Raw genomic sequence first — 15,240 nt, forward strand, 5'->3', positions numbered from 1 at the left:
GTCCTTATTTAAATTAGCTTCAATATGATAAAGGATAATATTATAAACTGGCTAATTTATTATTGTTATATTTTCATTTAGCTTTGTAAGCTACTATGATAAAGTTAACATGATAATTTTTATATGATTTCTATACTTTTAAAATTAAAATAATAAATTCCACCAGACAAAAATAACAAAATAATTTAATTAAATATTAATTGTGGTAATAACAATGTTGTCACTTTCAATATTAATTCATAATTACTACAAAAATTGTCTAAAAGGCAGTGAGCTAGATTGCTAAAGTTGTCAATATACAAAATATTTATCATTCTTGATATTTTGTGCATCAGGCTGTTCCAAAAGTTTTTCCGCATTTGAAATATCTTGCTTGATTTCGTTTATAAGTTCCTCTAAAGAGTTGAAATTTTTTTCTCCTCTTAGATATCCCACTAGACCTATTTTTAATTGTGATCCATAGAAGTCTTTATCGAATTTGTGCAAAATATGGGTTTCCTGAAACAAAATTAATTATTTTATCATAGAGATTGTTTTATTATATAACGTTTTTGATTAGAATAACATGCATAACCTCACGCTTGTCTCTCGTGGCCGTAGGCAGAGATTATGGAACGCCAATTGCTATGTATCTTACATACCTCTTTCACTTTATTGACATTAATTTCATGAATGGCGAATGGCAAAAAGAAGATTAGATGGATTAACAATATAATATGTCGCCTTGAACAAATGGGAATTACCCCTAAGTATTTATCTACACTCCAAGCATTTTTTGTAGAGGATAAGTACGTAACCACCACGGATTGGATAGTGACGTCACATCATTGGGAACCAGGAAAAATAGGCTAGTTTTGTTTTCGGTATACTAACTAACTGTTCATGGTATTGTCGCATTACTCAATAGTCTCGAGGTAAAAGTGGAGAAATCTGTACTTTAGTAAATCAACAACAATATTATTTGGTAAGCAAATAACTCATCTATACATAATATGACAATATGATGTGTAATAACGTGGTAATAACTATGTGATAAGTTGATAATACAAATTGTAAGAGTTAAAAAATCTTCACGTTTAATAAATATTCACCCAAGTAGATAAGACCAGTAATACTTCGTGACCCGGGAATCGAACCTGAGACTTCTTGTCCGGCAGTCCCACTTGCGACCACTTGACCAACGAGATAGCAGTATCCAGTATATGGCAAAAATCTCACCCCCTATTACATGGGATATATAACACAATAATGAAAAGTGGGTGTACGTGCCGTAATTAGGGTTCCCAACTATACTGTTAAAAACAGTATTATACTGTTTTTCACTAAATTATACTTTTTACTGTTGAACAATAATAAAGTATACAAAATACTGTTTTCAAAATGCTTAACACTACACAGTGTTAAATGTTAGACGCTCACACATAATATTTAAAAAAATAAATAAAATACTGTTAATTTTTCTAAAATACTGTTTACTTTCCTTCTCAGACCTAAATATACTTTATTCTTGTATAAAAGTTGGCAACCCTAGCCGTAATGTGTGTCTCTGCCTACCCCATAAAGGCATGACGTTGCATACAACTCAAGTACCGTATAACGCATTCGGTAGTCATCGCAGTTGCGAGCACTTTTTAAAATATCTTACTACGTATTATAAGTCACAGTGACTAGATAAACATCCTTCGAAGTAGTTTTACTTATGCAATTACAATAGGTAATAATGTAGGTATCACTCACCTACATACATAGTGAACAAACATTTTGTATGTTAGTACATGGGTAATTTACTGTGTAAAGTTAAGTAGATAATGATTCGGCATTATCAGACTAGGCAAACACTAAAACAGACTGGAGTTGCTATTCGAGTTTTGAAATTGCAAATTACTATTTGTACAACCAAAAAATGTTCACGTTTGGAATCATGGACGTGGATCAATAAACTATAGTTTCGTATGATCTCGTAAGTGTACGTAAAGTATCAAAGTAGGTACCTAAATGCAAATGCTAAAAAGGCATAATTTTAGACATCACAATAATGATTTCTGCGACTGATGTGGTGAAAGTTATTAATATTTTTAAACTAACTGACAATGCTAGATAGTAGGTACCTACCTAACTACAGATTAAAAATGTATTTAGGTAGCTACTAAGTTTAAGAATATAAATACTCCCGCTACTATAGCTATAATAAGTAAACAGGTAGTAACAGAATAATGCTTGCATTATGGAGTGAAACTAGCGAAGGTCGGAAGGTGAAGAACCGACGGCTGATAAATTTAGTAGGTAAATATCATTAACTAATAATGTTCCAAGCATACCTCTAAAATGAAGATCTACACTGATATTGATGTTTTGAATCAACGATTTGATAAGATTTTGTAGACTTATTAGTTTATTGCCACATAGTGATAAGAAAACTACTTATACCAAGTAGGTACTTATAAAATATTGGTTCTTTATAGTGATTTAATTTAGTTATAAGCGCGGTTTTTTTTCATGGAATAAGCCGCTAAACGAGTTTAACAAATGTGATGATTTTTTGAATTATGTAACAGTAGAAGGATAAAGATTATGGAGGATCAATAACTATTGCTACATAGAATATACCTAATCTCACAGTTAAGAAATAAGCAAGCTATCTTTACTATGATAAACAATATTAGATATTAAGAGAAGGTTCATATCTTGCGTATCATGCGTCGTGTAACGCCAGTCATCCAATGACTTTTCCCGCCCTGTCTCTCAAGCCTCAAACAGGGGGGACTTACCGATGCTATAACAGCGAGCCCACGTTTAGGGGCCCAAGTTGCTGCCAACTTTTGAACGCATGTTTGACGCGGAAACAAAAATTGATAATTTGGACTGAACATAAAACTAATTTCTGAAATAATATAAAAAAATCGGAATTTTTTATTTTATGCTCACGCACGTTGGGGGCCAAATACCCTGTATAAATCATACGGCAGACGTCGCTAGCTACGCCCCTGCCTCGACGTATTTTACATCTGATATGAACCTTCCCTAACTATTGCAAATGTAGTTAATTGTCTGTCGTTTTCAGATTATTTTATCTCTACATGACAAGGCTAACTCAATTTGTCTTGTAAGACCTGAATGAATATTTAAGTATGAATAAATAAATATCTGTTGATAACAGATGTGTAAATGTATTCTTAATTAGCATCACTAATATGATACCTACTTAATTAACACAGGCCATTATATCAAGGATGTCAATTATAATGTTATTCAATAAAAATGTTAAAAAATTTAATCTTACCACAGACATTTGCTTGTTTTGGTAAAAGGGACACCAGCCAATGTTTGCCACCATTTTATAGGTGTCACCTTTGTCTACCTGTGCCCATCCATAGTACACTCCCGGCTCAAGATCTTTGGGTAAAGACTGTACCACTTCTAGAGGATAGTTAGCTGAAAAAAAAAAACAAAAAAAACTTTTTAATTTAAAAAAAATATAAAAAAAATCTTCTTAATTTAAAAATATATCTACCGAAATTCTAACAACATTATTTGACAAATAAAACTGTTTAAACTACTCAATATGTTTTGCTATTCTTATTTATTACTTAATACACGTGGGTGATGTAATTATGTACAGTTTCAAGTGGATCTAAATAGTAATTATTAATGCATTTTCTAGAACCTTGCCACTTAAATCTATACCATGTTAAAAATAATTTATTTTATTTCTAAGTAACAATCTTGTCTTGTTACTACTGCTTAAATGAAACCAAAAATTGCATTACAAAAAATAAATGGTTTTACTGTAATAAAACAAAAAAGTTTTTAGGTACTAAAAATCTGTTTTTTAACAGACAGGCAAGTAGACATGGTTGGAATATTTTGTATGTTAATTTATTTAGTTCTAGTTTAGAGCAATAAAAGTTAATGTCCCACTGATAAAATATAAATTACACACATGACTTCAGAATGAGTATTTGAATATGAATTTGAATGAATAATATGTTCTTCACATCTAAATTTCTTTTAAGTAATCCTATGAACATTTTTTAACTCACTTCAAAAAGAAGGAAGTTCTTAGTTTGACCTGAATGTATGTGTTAGTACATGAATATCGTGCATTTGGCTAAACAGAATTTGATGCGGTTTTCAACATAGTATTTTTTTTTTTAAGAAAATTGAAGGTGGTTTCCTTTTTTAAAAAAATATTTTATTATATTTTTTTTAATAAGTAATAAATATGTGCGTGTACCTGTTGGGCATCCGAGATCCTTAGATCCTCTTCCGAAGCCTTTAGCTACCTCACCTTCGAGGAATAATGGTAAATGTTTTGTTGACATGTTAAATTTCCTCAACACCTTCAGGGATTTCAGTTTGATAAATTAACATCCAATCTTCCAGTCGTCGAATTTCTGAAATATATTTATTTATTAGTTGAATTCAATTCATAAAAAAAATACTTTAAAAAATTTAAAAATAATACTTTACTACCTTAAAGTAGTACCAGTAAAATTGCGTGAAGCAGAGTAACTCCGAACACTACGGTTGTGCAGATAGACTGGTTTGGACTGATTGCTGAGTTAAAATAAATAAAGTTATAAAATAAATTGATACGAGTTTGATTTGATTAGTAAACTGACGTCTCAACAAAAAAGAGTCAGTCTGAAATGTCAAATCAATGACGTTGACGTACACGTCATACGAAATTTGACATTTAAATAATGACATTTGAATATCGTTTAGTAACTAGATACGCGCTCGTATAACTAGAAGAAAGTAGTCAAGTATTTATTGCATCCATAATGTACATAGGTGTTAGAAATACAGTATTTAGTCACAATTATGGACGGTAGTATTAGTATTAAGTAGTAGAAGCTATTCTACTAGTGGCGATAATAGAAGCCCTTCCGCCATGTTCTCATGTGCCTCTCCACAGAAAAGCTGTAACTAGGTGATAATTAAGGCGAAATTTTGCTTATTATAACCAAGTTTTCCTTTATACGAAGCTGCGATGCTTGTATTAATTCCCGAATACACTTATCATGTTGACTAACTTTTTGTTCTCTGAAACACAAAGTCGATAAAAAATTTGTTGATTAATTAGTCGAAAGGATACGAGTTGTATTGTCTTGTTACGATAATTTCTAGTATGTAAGATATTTTTTGAATACTCGTACAAAAAGGACGTTGAATCGTAAGATAATTTACTTGTACTTGTATATGGCAACCCTGAAAAATTCTACTATTGATAGGTATACAATCCAAGACAAGACAAGTTTTATTTCTGTTTTTATATTCGATTTTACTTGCAGCATTCATGTAGCCAGGGCGATTATATTCTTGTGCTTATTAATTTGTTAGAAAATAATATAAAAATGAGTAAAATTAAGTGAATATGTTTTAATTCATATCGAATGTTGAGTGTTGACAATAGCAAGAGTTACGAATTTACCTTGTACGTTTAATCTTCGTTGGAACGATATGGAACGGTATTGTTGTTAATACAATGACCGAGAAGGGCTACGAGGGCGACCAGCTGTCACCATCCTGGGATATCGCTGGTCCATCGTCTCTGGCAGCCATCCTGGACACTATGTTTACATCTACAACTTCTGACAATCACCAGAGAAATGGTAAATACATAGCACCACTACACAGTTTATCTTTTGCTTCATGTAGCTTCATTCAGTTAATTTACATTCAAACTATATTTTCTCCAACATAACAAGTAAATTGGCCTCACATCCTGTTAGATCTATTTCTGTATCAGGATATTAATTATCTAAAATGTGTGTTATCATTATCATTTGTTACATTATAATATATATTATGCATTTATTAAAATGGAAAAGCCATATCCAATGCTATGCCATGCCAAAAATATGTGTTGCATGCATGGTGTTCTTTTATTATGTATGTAATTTAGGAAAAACATATTTATAGCTGAATTTACCTCCTCCCTATGTTACCAATAACTGGACTTCATTTACTTTTTGAAATATTAATAAAAAAAAACATTTATACATAGTTACTTTACTTACCCAAAAAATAGGTGCTTGAGGATTCTTTCTCTCATTCTTTCTTTACTTAGTTAGGGTCTGCAGTTAATCTTAACTTCTAGTCCAGCACAATACAGATTTAAGCAAGACATAATATCTTGGTATATTTTACTATGTTTCATATTGGTAAATCAAAGATTAACCAAATTGGACAGATTGCTAGTATTTCACTTGCAGTGACTTGCATTAATGCCTCACAATCCATTAGGGATGTTATCACACTCTTTGGTTAAAGATGTGTGTCTCAGACTGTTAAAACTCTTGCCTCTAAAGTTATATATAACAACAATAACATTTTCATTAAACATTGAGAAGAATGAGGATTTTATGGAAGCACTGTAGTTAGGCACACAAGAGACTTCCATAGAAAGTTTGATTTAGTCAGCATGCAAATGGTTAATGTTCCCAAGATGTTTTGCTGACTTTTTATTATAAACACCCGTGTATTCTATCAACATCTGAAATCTAAAGCACTTGTAAAAGAATAGCACACACTTCGTACACACTCACAACCACAAAATAGAAAAAAATACCAATTTTATATTTTGTAAATTACTTATTATTTAAATACTGCACTTGCATCAATTAATGCAATTTAAGCAAAGCAAAACAAGTCAAATGTCAAGTGTGATTTTTTCGTAAATACCCTGCATTTATCATTTAATATATCTGTGGTAATAAAGGATTGAACATTTTTTCTATTCACTGAGTATATTGTCTATATTAATTTTAAGAAAAAATTATAAATAGGTATCATTATTTAATTTTGTTGTAATTATTTTATTCATTAATTCGCAATCAACATTTTAATGATTGGGTTACATAGGCTGACATCAAATAATAGGTAGAATTAGTATTCTACCTAACTGCCCAAATGTAGTCATTTGGGCAGTTATTAGTATGGTTGAAACTTGGGCTTTTCATATCTTGTAATGTCCATCTGAGAAGAAGCCATTACCTTGGGACATTTACAATGTCATGTCTACTAAATAACAAAGTTCAAATCACGATTCACAGAATTCCATAGACAATGTATATTCAGTTTTGCTTCTCTATAAAGTACAGTAAAATATTATTCCTCTACCCTCAGAACAAATGGAATGCGATGCATTATTTGCAGACAGTGACGATGAAGTAGAAGTGCTGCCAACAACATCAGAACAAAACGAAAACTCTGCTGCGTCAGAAAATAATCCAGCTGGAACACCTAAGCCGGTATCATCTAATTATGTGAATTCAACCACACCTAATCAATCATATGAAGTGAATCTATCTTCTCTCTCGCACCCTGCAGACTCACACACTCCTGTCCCTGAAGAGTACCAACCTTTACCTGACAGTTCTAGCTCACTTGACTACTCCTTTGGTGGTAATCCTGACAGCACTGACAGCAGTGGCCAGAGAAGACTCCCTGACCTAAACATCCGCTACCAGCCAAAACCCAACTCACTTAACCAACAAGGTTATTATTTTCCAAACTATGCCCATTATACAGGCATTCAACCAAGGGAGTATGGGGTGCCATACCATAACAACGTAATTGTTCTTCGTGATGGTAGAAACTTCTTATCACCTCCATTGCCATACTCGAATGGTGTTCCTGTGCCTGAAAATCTTTCAGAATATGATTATTTAAATCGAGTGTCAAGTATTTACAATCATAGACCTGCACAAGGGGATAGCGGAAATCCAGCAAGTGGTTTAGAACGTCCTAGTCGCAAACTCAACATCTCTCCTCGGAGACGCCACTCGAAAGAGAATGAAGTACCATATCTAATAGAAGTAAGCTCAGAAGAAGAAGACAATGTATCGTCACCAAGAAAGAGACAGCGTGAGAGTTCGGCCTTCAACCAGTATTCGAGTATACATGGGAGTGGTGCAGGGAATGGAAGTGGCAGTCAGTCTGCAGATACAGCTAGAGTGGAGGTAAAGGGTGAACCCGGCAATCCAGTTAGGCAAGCGAGTGTTACTATACGTAATGCCGCTAATCTACTACTGCAGACTATAGAACGACAACAAAATAATCAGAACAACAACATGCAACCACAAAATATGTCTACAGTGAAGACGCAAATAAAACAGGAAAATACAGGGAGTGGATCTCGCAGTGATTGTACTTGCGCAGTGAATTTACAAAGTAATTCACAGCCGACTCAAAATCACAGCGAAAACAGGCAAAATGGATCTCAATCAAGCAGGACGAATAACCCGAGTTCTAGTGGCGAGACGTCGGCATCGGGACTGTTTGTAAAAGTGAAGGAAGAGCCTGGGACACAGCAGCCGGTGGTGAAGCAGGAACCAATAAAAGAGGAGAATATACCGTCAGTGAGTGTAATTAAAACAGAGGCAACAGAACCGGTCCAAGTTAAAACGGAACCAAGCACATCTAGTAACGTTCCTGTCCCTGAAAACGTTGAAGTGAAGACCGAACCTGACAATTCTAGACGATGTTGCAAAGCGGACGGTGGCGGCGACCGCAGGCCGCAGGAATCGTCTCCTCAACCTGGACCCAGTTCGGGAAGGCAGACGGATACCAGGCCTACAAATAATCAGGTACATTTACTAAATCAAAGATTGTCACACACTTATTGTGACTCACTTAAACATTTGATAAAATTTAATTACGAGGCTTTTATGTTACTTAGGAGTCATCAGAATCCGACACGTCGGCGAGTGGCAATGTACTGTCGGCCCCGGACTTACAATTGGATTGGGTCTCAGATTCCAGCTCTGACGACGGTGTCATGCTGGTAGGAGACGACTCCAATGGGGTAAGAGTTTAATTCACAGGTCTCAAACACATTTACCCGTAGTGTATTTTGCATGCCATCCAAAGCTCTTTGGCTCGTGCAAGAGTGAACTCCTTCTGTTTTTCTTCCTTCTTGTTACGGGTATTCATGGACACCGCTGACTGCTTATCATCAGACAGTCGGTGGCCAAACGCAGACTTATAACGCTAAAAATAAACAGGTGATTCATTCGGTTGCCTCCGATCCCATTAAAATGCATACAGATTGCAGGAATAGGGATGATGACGGGTTATTAAAAACTTAAAATATATTTAGTCTAAAAATATTAGACACATAAACTTTCCCCTTGACGTCTTATAAAATGTGCGATTCAATATTTACAGCAACAAGAGGTAATAGACTTGACGGGTTCACCGGGACGGGCTAACTACACGCAGAGCGAGCAGGTCTACGAGCGGGCGCCGGGCGAGCCTGCCTCGGGCGTCTGGACGGCCACCGCGCGACCGCACTCAATACTGAGTCTGCCTCGCCGCGGTAGCTATCCGCCACATCTCAACGAACTCCCACCACATGCACATCTTGTGCGGACTAGGTAATGCACTAAAAATGTACTTAGGTACATGAACTGTTTGTCGTAAGCAGCTATTGACATTACTATGCATTGATGAATATGTTTACGTGTTACAGAGTGCGAGTGGGTGCCTGTGGGGGCTGCCGGCGATGTTGCTGTGGACACGCAGGCTGCGCATGTTGCGGCGCGCCGCCGCACCCACCGCACCACGCGCACCAACCGCCCCGCGCGCACCCCACGCAGCACCACCACCACGCCCCGCCCGCACACAGTGAGTACACACACACATACACGCCGCACCCCACGCAGCACCACCACCACGCCCCGCCCGCACACAGTGAGTACACACACACATACACGCCGCACCCCACGCAGCACCACCACCACGCCCCGCCCGCACACAGTGAGTACACACACACACACGCCGCACCCCACGCAGCACCACCACCACGCCCCGCCCGCACACAGTGAGTACACACACACACCGCACCCCACGCAGCACCACCACCACGCCCCGCCCGCACACAGTGAGTACACACACACATACACGCCGCACCCCACGCAGCACCACCACCACGCCCCGCCCGCACACAGTGAGTACACACACACACACACACACCGCACCCCACGCAGCACCACCACCACGCCCCGCCCGCACACAGTGAGTACACACACACACACACACACACACACACCGCACCCCACGCAGCACCACCACCACGCCCCGCCCGCACACAGTGAGTACACACACACACACACACACACCGCACCCCACGCAGCACCACCACCACGCCCCGCCCGCACACAGTGAGTACACACACACACACACACACATACACGCCGCACCCCACGCAGCACCACCACCACGCCCCGCCCGCACACAGTGAGTACACACACACACACACACACGCCGCACCCCACGCAGCACCACCACCACGCCCCGCCCGCACACAGTTAGTAGTCATGTGTGTGTGTACTGACACACACACATACACACACACACACACATATACACACACACACATACACATACATAAACTATCAAAATAAATAAATACACCGTTTCTCTCATTCTTTCTATTGCAGTGGGTGAGCGTCGTCGAGATGGCCTATCTGTCGTCCCCCCATACCCCGTCCACGAGAGACTCTGGCAGCGACAACATCACATGATGGTGAGTACCTTAATACTAGCCGTTGCCCGCGACTTCGTACGCGTAGAACAATGACTTCGACAGAATTTGTGTTTCAGATTTTTTTCTAAACTTCTAAAGTAGCCTAATTTACTCCTTTACGTCAAAATCGGTCTACCTATTTCAGAGATTATCACACCACATTTTCTAATTAATGGAATGCTGTTGTTTCTTTTAATTTATTGTATAACATTGTTAATTTGGTCTACATAAAATGCATAAATAAATGAAGTATAATCGAGGTAACACAGATATAATGTTCAACAGTTAAGATTTATTTTGGCATCTGTATATTTTCAGGAGCTGCAACGTCGCAGTATGATGGGCGATGGATTCGGAGCCACCTTCGCACAGTTCCCGCCCGTGCCCCTCCCGCCAACCACAGTGCTTTCTGTATATTCTTGTTTTAATTTTTACATTTACTTTTTGAATATTACTATTGCCTTTTATATCTTAATACCTTTTTGTGTATAAATCTATTATCGTAGTGAACATAACAGGTCAAACTGAAGCCGAAAGATGTTATCGTCTACTCAAGCTATAGTGAAGTTTGATTAGACAAGCTTTTATTTACCTCGTCTCATTACAGTTTCCGGACGAATTGGACCGTGATATAGCGATACCGCCTCCGCCACCACCCCCGATGATGCTGTAAGTAGTTACAAGTTCAAATATTGTTGAATTGACTTACACACCCAACTTATTTCAATCATCAAAATCTAATATTGTCTTCAGAATTTCTGTCTGTTACTTGCCTTATTGATATTTTGGTGGTGAACATAGTGCCCTTGATATTCCAAGGTCGCTTTAAGACGAATTATCAAGACTCGTTTAAGCCGGTGTTAATGTATGCCTAAATATCGATATACTCGTACCTACATTCTGTAATATCCTGTTGACCATAAACCGCGCGGCGAGAACAAGTGTATTCGCTTCTAGGCGGCGGCGACTGACGAGCCGGGTGATTGCAGCCATTCGCGGGCAAAGACCCGTCACTACGTCGAGGTATCACGAGCCTTTATACTGTCGTAGGCGAAGTGTAGATTACCAATTTACTCTGCTCAATGTTACAATCGCTTCGTCTTACAACTAACTACTCTACGATCCTACTCTACGAGCATTCCGTTTGCGAGAACATTTTCGATGTATTCACAAATATTTGTCTGCTACACCTTGGAATTCTTCAATTTATAAGTTTATTACGACTGCCAAAAATATGTAGAACTTATATAATGGGATTTGTATTTTTTCCAGTGACAGGCAACATATCCACCACCATATGCATCATTATATGCAGATGCACCCTTCGCCGCCCCACCTTCACATATCCATCCAGCCTTCTTTCATGGTGAGATAGACATATTGGATTATATTGTATGCTTCGCACATATTAGAAATATCTGTTGTAGTGTTTGTTATCAGCATGGTATTAGTGAAGTAACTGTGTATTGTGTGTTAGGGGACGGCGACTTTGGCGTCGATGGTGTACGCGGCCGAGGCGGAGGAGGCGGAGAGCCGAGCGTGGCGCGGGCGGGGCGCCTCCAGCGCGGTCATAGAGAGCAACACATACCGCCATGCATATAGGCCGGCGCCCAGCCATCAGGACGAGAAATGTACCATCTGCCTGTCGATATTCGAGGTGGACTCGGATTGCAGGTATGTAGTAGCACTTTAGCTTGAATCTCATCGTTCGATTCCGTTACAACATTCAACAAAACTGTCGTATTATTTCAGGCGCTTGCCATGTATGCACCTTTTCCATATGGAATGCGTGGACCAATGGCTGAGTACGAACAAGCACTGTCCTATCTGCAGGGTGGATATTGAGACACATCTCAATAAAGATGCCACATTTTAAACTACAAGGTAAGTCACACTATACAATTTATTTTCGACTCCTATATTCCATAGCCCTGTAACATCATTAGTTTATTAAATCCCTCGTGGGATTGTGGAAAATTTAGGCAAATAAATAAGTAAGAATGTATACAAAAATTTAAAATAAAACAAAAACTTCACTTTATAAGTTTAATTTTTAGCACTTTTATTTAATAATATATTGAAAATTTTACTAGTAGGTTTGCTATGTAGTAATTTTATTACTTATGCAATAAATAAGTTCTACTACAATTTAAATAGCAAATCACGTTTAGAACTTAATTTTCTTCTATAATTTGTACATTACACAAATACTAAACTTTAAGTAAATGAAAACATGGCTGCAAATTGTTACCACATTAGAATTTATATTTAGCCTTATCTTGAACTTAACATAAATAAATTTTAAAACTATCTAACTTTAAAATTAAGTCTTTAATTTGCTTTTCCCAGTTGTAACTTCATGTTTCAACTTGTCCTCCAGCTGAGGGGCACTGAGGATGGCTTGTTGCTGCAGTTCCAGACTCTCCTGCTGCAGTTCATGCGTCAGCTGTTTCTGCATGTTGCACGACCTGCAACATAATAATATAAATTACTGCCACTATTATGTATATACACTGAATATCAATTAAGCATAAGAGTATTTTTTGTTTTATAAAGTTTTGTTACTTTTATCATTATTACAAAGTTAGAAGTCAAAAGAAGTGACTATTGTTGTTTTACATATTAATGTGCATATGAAGTATCAAATATATTAAAGTAAATAATGAATGCAATCTGTTAATTTAAAGCACTAAAAATGAATATTGTAAAATATCTTATAAAAAACATAACTTGCTTTAATAAACTCATTTTTTTTACATGTATACTTTATTTTTTATTTTTACCTGCATGCATGGTCTATTCTTTCACAAATGGCATCTGAAGCGACAATGTTTCCTGATAAATATGATATCTCTGCAGCCACTGTTGCTAATTTTTCTGCATAATCCATATAACCTGTGAGTTTGAGATTCAAACAATTAGCATTACTGTATATAAAAAGTGTTAAAATAATTCTTGGTGTATCCTAATATCCATATCTAAATGTAATAGAATCAGAGTTTGAATGTCTGTCTGTAATTATAAATGATACATACTAAACAAAGTGTGGAGATTGTGCCTCAAATCGCACAGTGAACCTCGGACAGCCACTAGTTGGTCCCAATGATGAGGTGGAGTGCCCTCTTCACCCCACTCTAGGGCTTGTTTCACCAAACAGATCTCCCGTGTCAGGGCCTCGCGCAGTCTGAGACATTTTTAAATTTATTGAACTGTGTAATAATCTGAATGATGTATCAATGTAAGTTATGATGTTGTATGTATAAAATGTATAAATAAAATATGATGCAATAATTTAATCTTCTTTCACTTATAATCATAAAGAAAACATTATTGCAATAATTGAAATATTTACCTTTCACTTGTGTCTTGGATAGCGACTAATGTAACAGTAAGAAGTTGCGTAGCTGCATTTACATTGATAGTCGTAGCTTGGCGAATTAAAAAGTCATGTTCCAGATTATCTGCATCCCACATAACTAGCAATTCATTTTGTTTGTCGTTACAGTAAGCTGTAGTTAAGAGTCCCAAAGTCACTGGAGTAAAATTTCGAATTTTCGGGTCGATAGTTCTACGGGAAACTTCGCAAGCAGTTTTCAAAAAAGTAAATAATCGGTATCTAAACATTGTGTTTGTGAGATATGCAAGATAGTCTGACAAAATTTTAATAGGTATTTTTACTTCATTTTAAGTTTTTATGCAAAAGTAAAATACATAGACACTTATTTTAGGTTAGATTTTCTGTTTTGGTTTTACTTTTTTGACAGATGAATTTTGGTTTTAGATCTAAATGTCAAGTTGACATTCTGTCATTACTAATCTACTTTTTTTGTAAATGTTGCCATAAGTCCTTTTCCAGGTATTTATAAATTACATAAATTCTTCTTGAAAACTAAAAAACCAGAATTAAAAATAATTTATCTGTTTCTTCTGTTTTAATCTTTTGAAAAAGTGGTTAATGGCCTGTTTCACAATGTTTCAGTCATACATCAGACCACTACAGATTGGGCCCAGTAGGGCTGGGGGCCTACTCTAATTCAACGAAAAACAAAGTTTCGTCCGAAACTTCGCAGATTGCATACTACAATTCTATTTATTGCGAACTTTCGTGAACTAAAATGAACGATAGACATGGAGATAAATAAATAGGTTTTCATATGAAATTAAAAATAAAATGTTATTTTAAGTAATTCTATTAGTAAATCAATAAAACATATGGTCGAAAATTAAACGAAACTTCGGATTCGAGAACCGGAGTAGGCCTCCTGATCCGGAGCTGCGGACTACTTAGAAGGCTTACCGGGACTCCGGCTCGAAAAGCAAAAGTAGGAACGGGGTGGTTTTTAGTCAGTAAGAGTCTGACATTCCCTCTCGTGTCGCCCTGGCGAGAGAAGTCATTGGATGATTTTCCCCCCATAAAAAAACCCAAAAGGCTGGCAACGCACTTGTAACGCTTCTGGTATTTCGGGTGTCCATGGGCGGCGGCGTTTGTCTACCATCAGGTGATCCGTCTGCTCGTTTATCGGCTTATATCATAAAAATAATACTTAATTGTGATTGTATGTTTACTCTCTTTGACCCCTAGTTGCATCCCACCTACTAAACCGTCAAAAAAGTGTGGTCGCCACAAGAAACAATACCGACTTAATATTCATACATCGCCTCACTCCGATTCATACCCGAAGGGATGAGCACATCTACAACCCTCA

At 37.1% G+C, this 15,240-nt stretch overlaps 3 protein-coding genes across 6 annotated transcripts; 1 reads left to right on the plus strand and 2 right to left on the minus strand.

Annotated features, from left to right (window-relative positions):
• Positions 1-153: 153 nt before the first annotated feature.
• On the minus strand, positions 154-4,653 carry LOC118278111 (riboflavin kinase). Its single transcript, XM_035597185.2, has 4 exons — positions 4,474-4,653; positions 4,235-4,394; positions 3,281-3,432; positions 154-498 (listed from the first exon to the last, which is right to left on the minus strand). The coding sequence occupies exons 2-4, from the start codon at positions 4,320-4,322 to the stop codon at positions 292-294; spliced, it is 447 nt and encodes a 148-aa protein (XP_035453078.1). The 5' UTR covers positions 4,323-4,394; positions 4,474-4,653; the 3' UTR covers positions 154-291.
• Positions 4,654-5,208: 555 nt separating this feature from the next.
• LOC118278045 (E3 ubiquitin-protein ligase arkadia-A) lies at positions 5,209-13,296 on the plus strand. 4 transcript variants are annotated; one of them, XM_050700307.1, is made up of 13 exons: positions 5,209-5,615; positions 7,132-8,594; positions 8,687-8,812; positions 9,175-9,383; positions 9,479-9,633; positions 10,449-10,534; positions 10,853-10,945; positions 11,142-11,203; positions 11,492-11,557; positions 11,807-11,900; positions 12,012-12,208; positions 12,287-12,418; positions 12,884-13,296. In XM_050700307.1, exons 1-12 carry the CDS (start codon positions 5,489-5,491, stop codon positions 12,408-12,410), a joined length of 2,802 nt encoding a protein of 933 aa, XP_050556264.1. In that variant the 5' UTR covers positions 5,209-5,488; the 3' UTR covers positions 12,411-12,418; positions 12,884-13,296. The 4 variants fall into 4 exon arrangements, with proteins under 4 accessions (XP_050556264.1, XP_050556263.1, XP_050556265.1 ...); XM_050700306.1 differs by having other exon boundaries at positions 12,915-13,296; XM_050700308.1 differs by having other exon boundaries at positions 7,162-8,594; positions 12,915-13,296.
• LOC118278110 (uncharacterized) lies at positions 12,568-14,333 on the minus strand. The gene is made up of 4 exons (XM_035597184.2): positions 13,887-14,333; positions 13,570-13,718; positions 13,318-13,429; positions 12,568-13,002 (listed from the first exon to the last, which is right to left on the minus strand). Exons 1-4 carry the CDS (start codon positions 14,156-14,158, stop codon positions 12,858-12,860), a joined length of 678 nt encoding a protein of 225 aa, XP_035453077.2. The 5' UTR covers positions 14,159-14,333; the 3' UTR covers positions 12,568-12,857.
• Between the last annotated feature and the right edge of the window lie 907 nt (positions 14,334-15,240).

This window comes from Spodoptera frugiperda, chromosome 18 (genome assembly GCF_023101765.2).
Source record: "Spodoptera frugiperda isolate SF20-4 chromosome 18, AGI-APGP_CSIRO_Sfru_2.0, whole genome shotgun sequence".
Lineage (NCBI taxonomy): Eukaryota > Metazoa > Arthropoda > Insecta > Lepidoptera > Noctuidae > Spodoptera > Spodoptera frugiperda.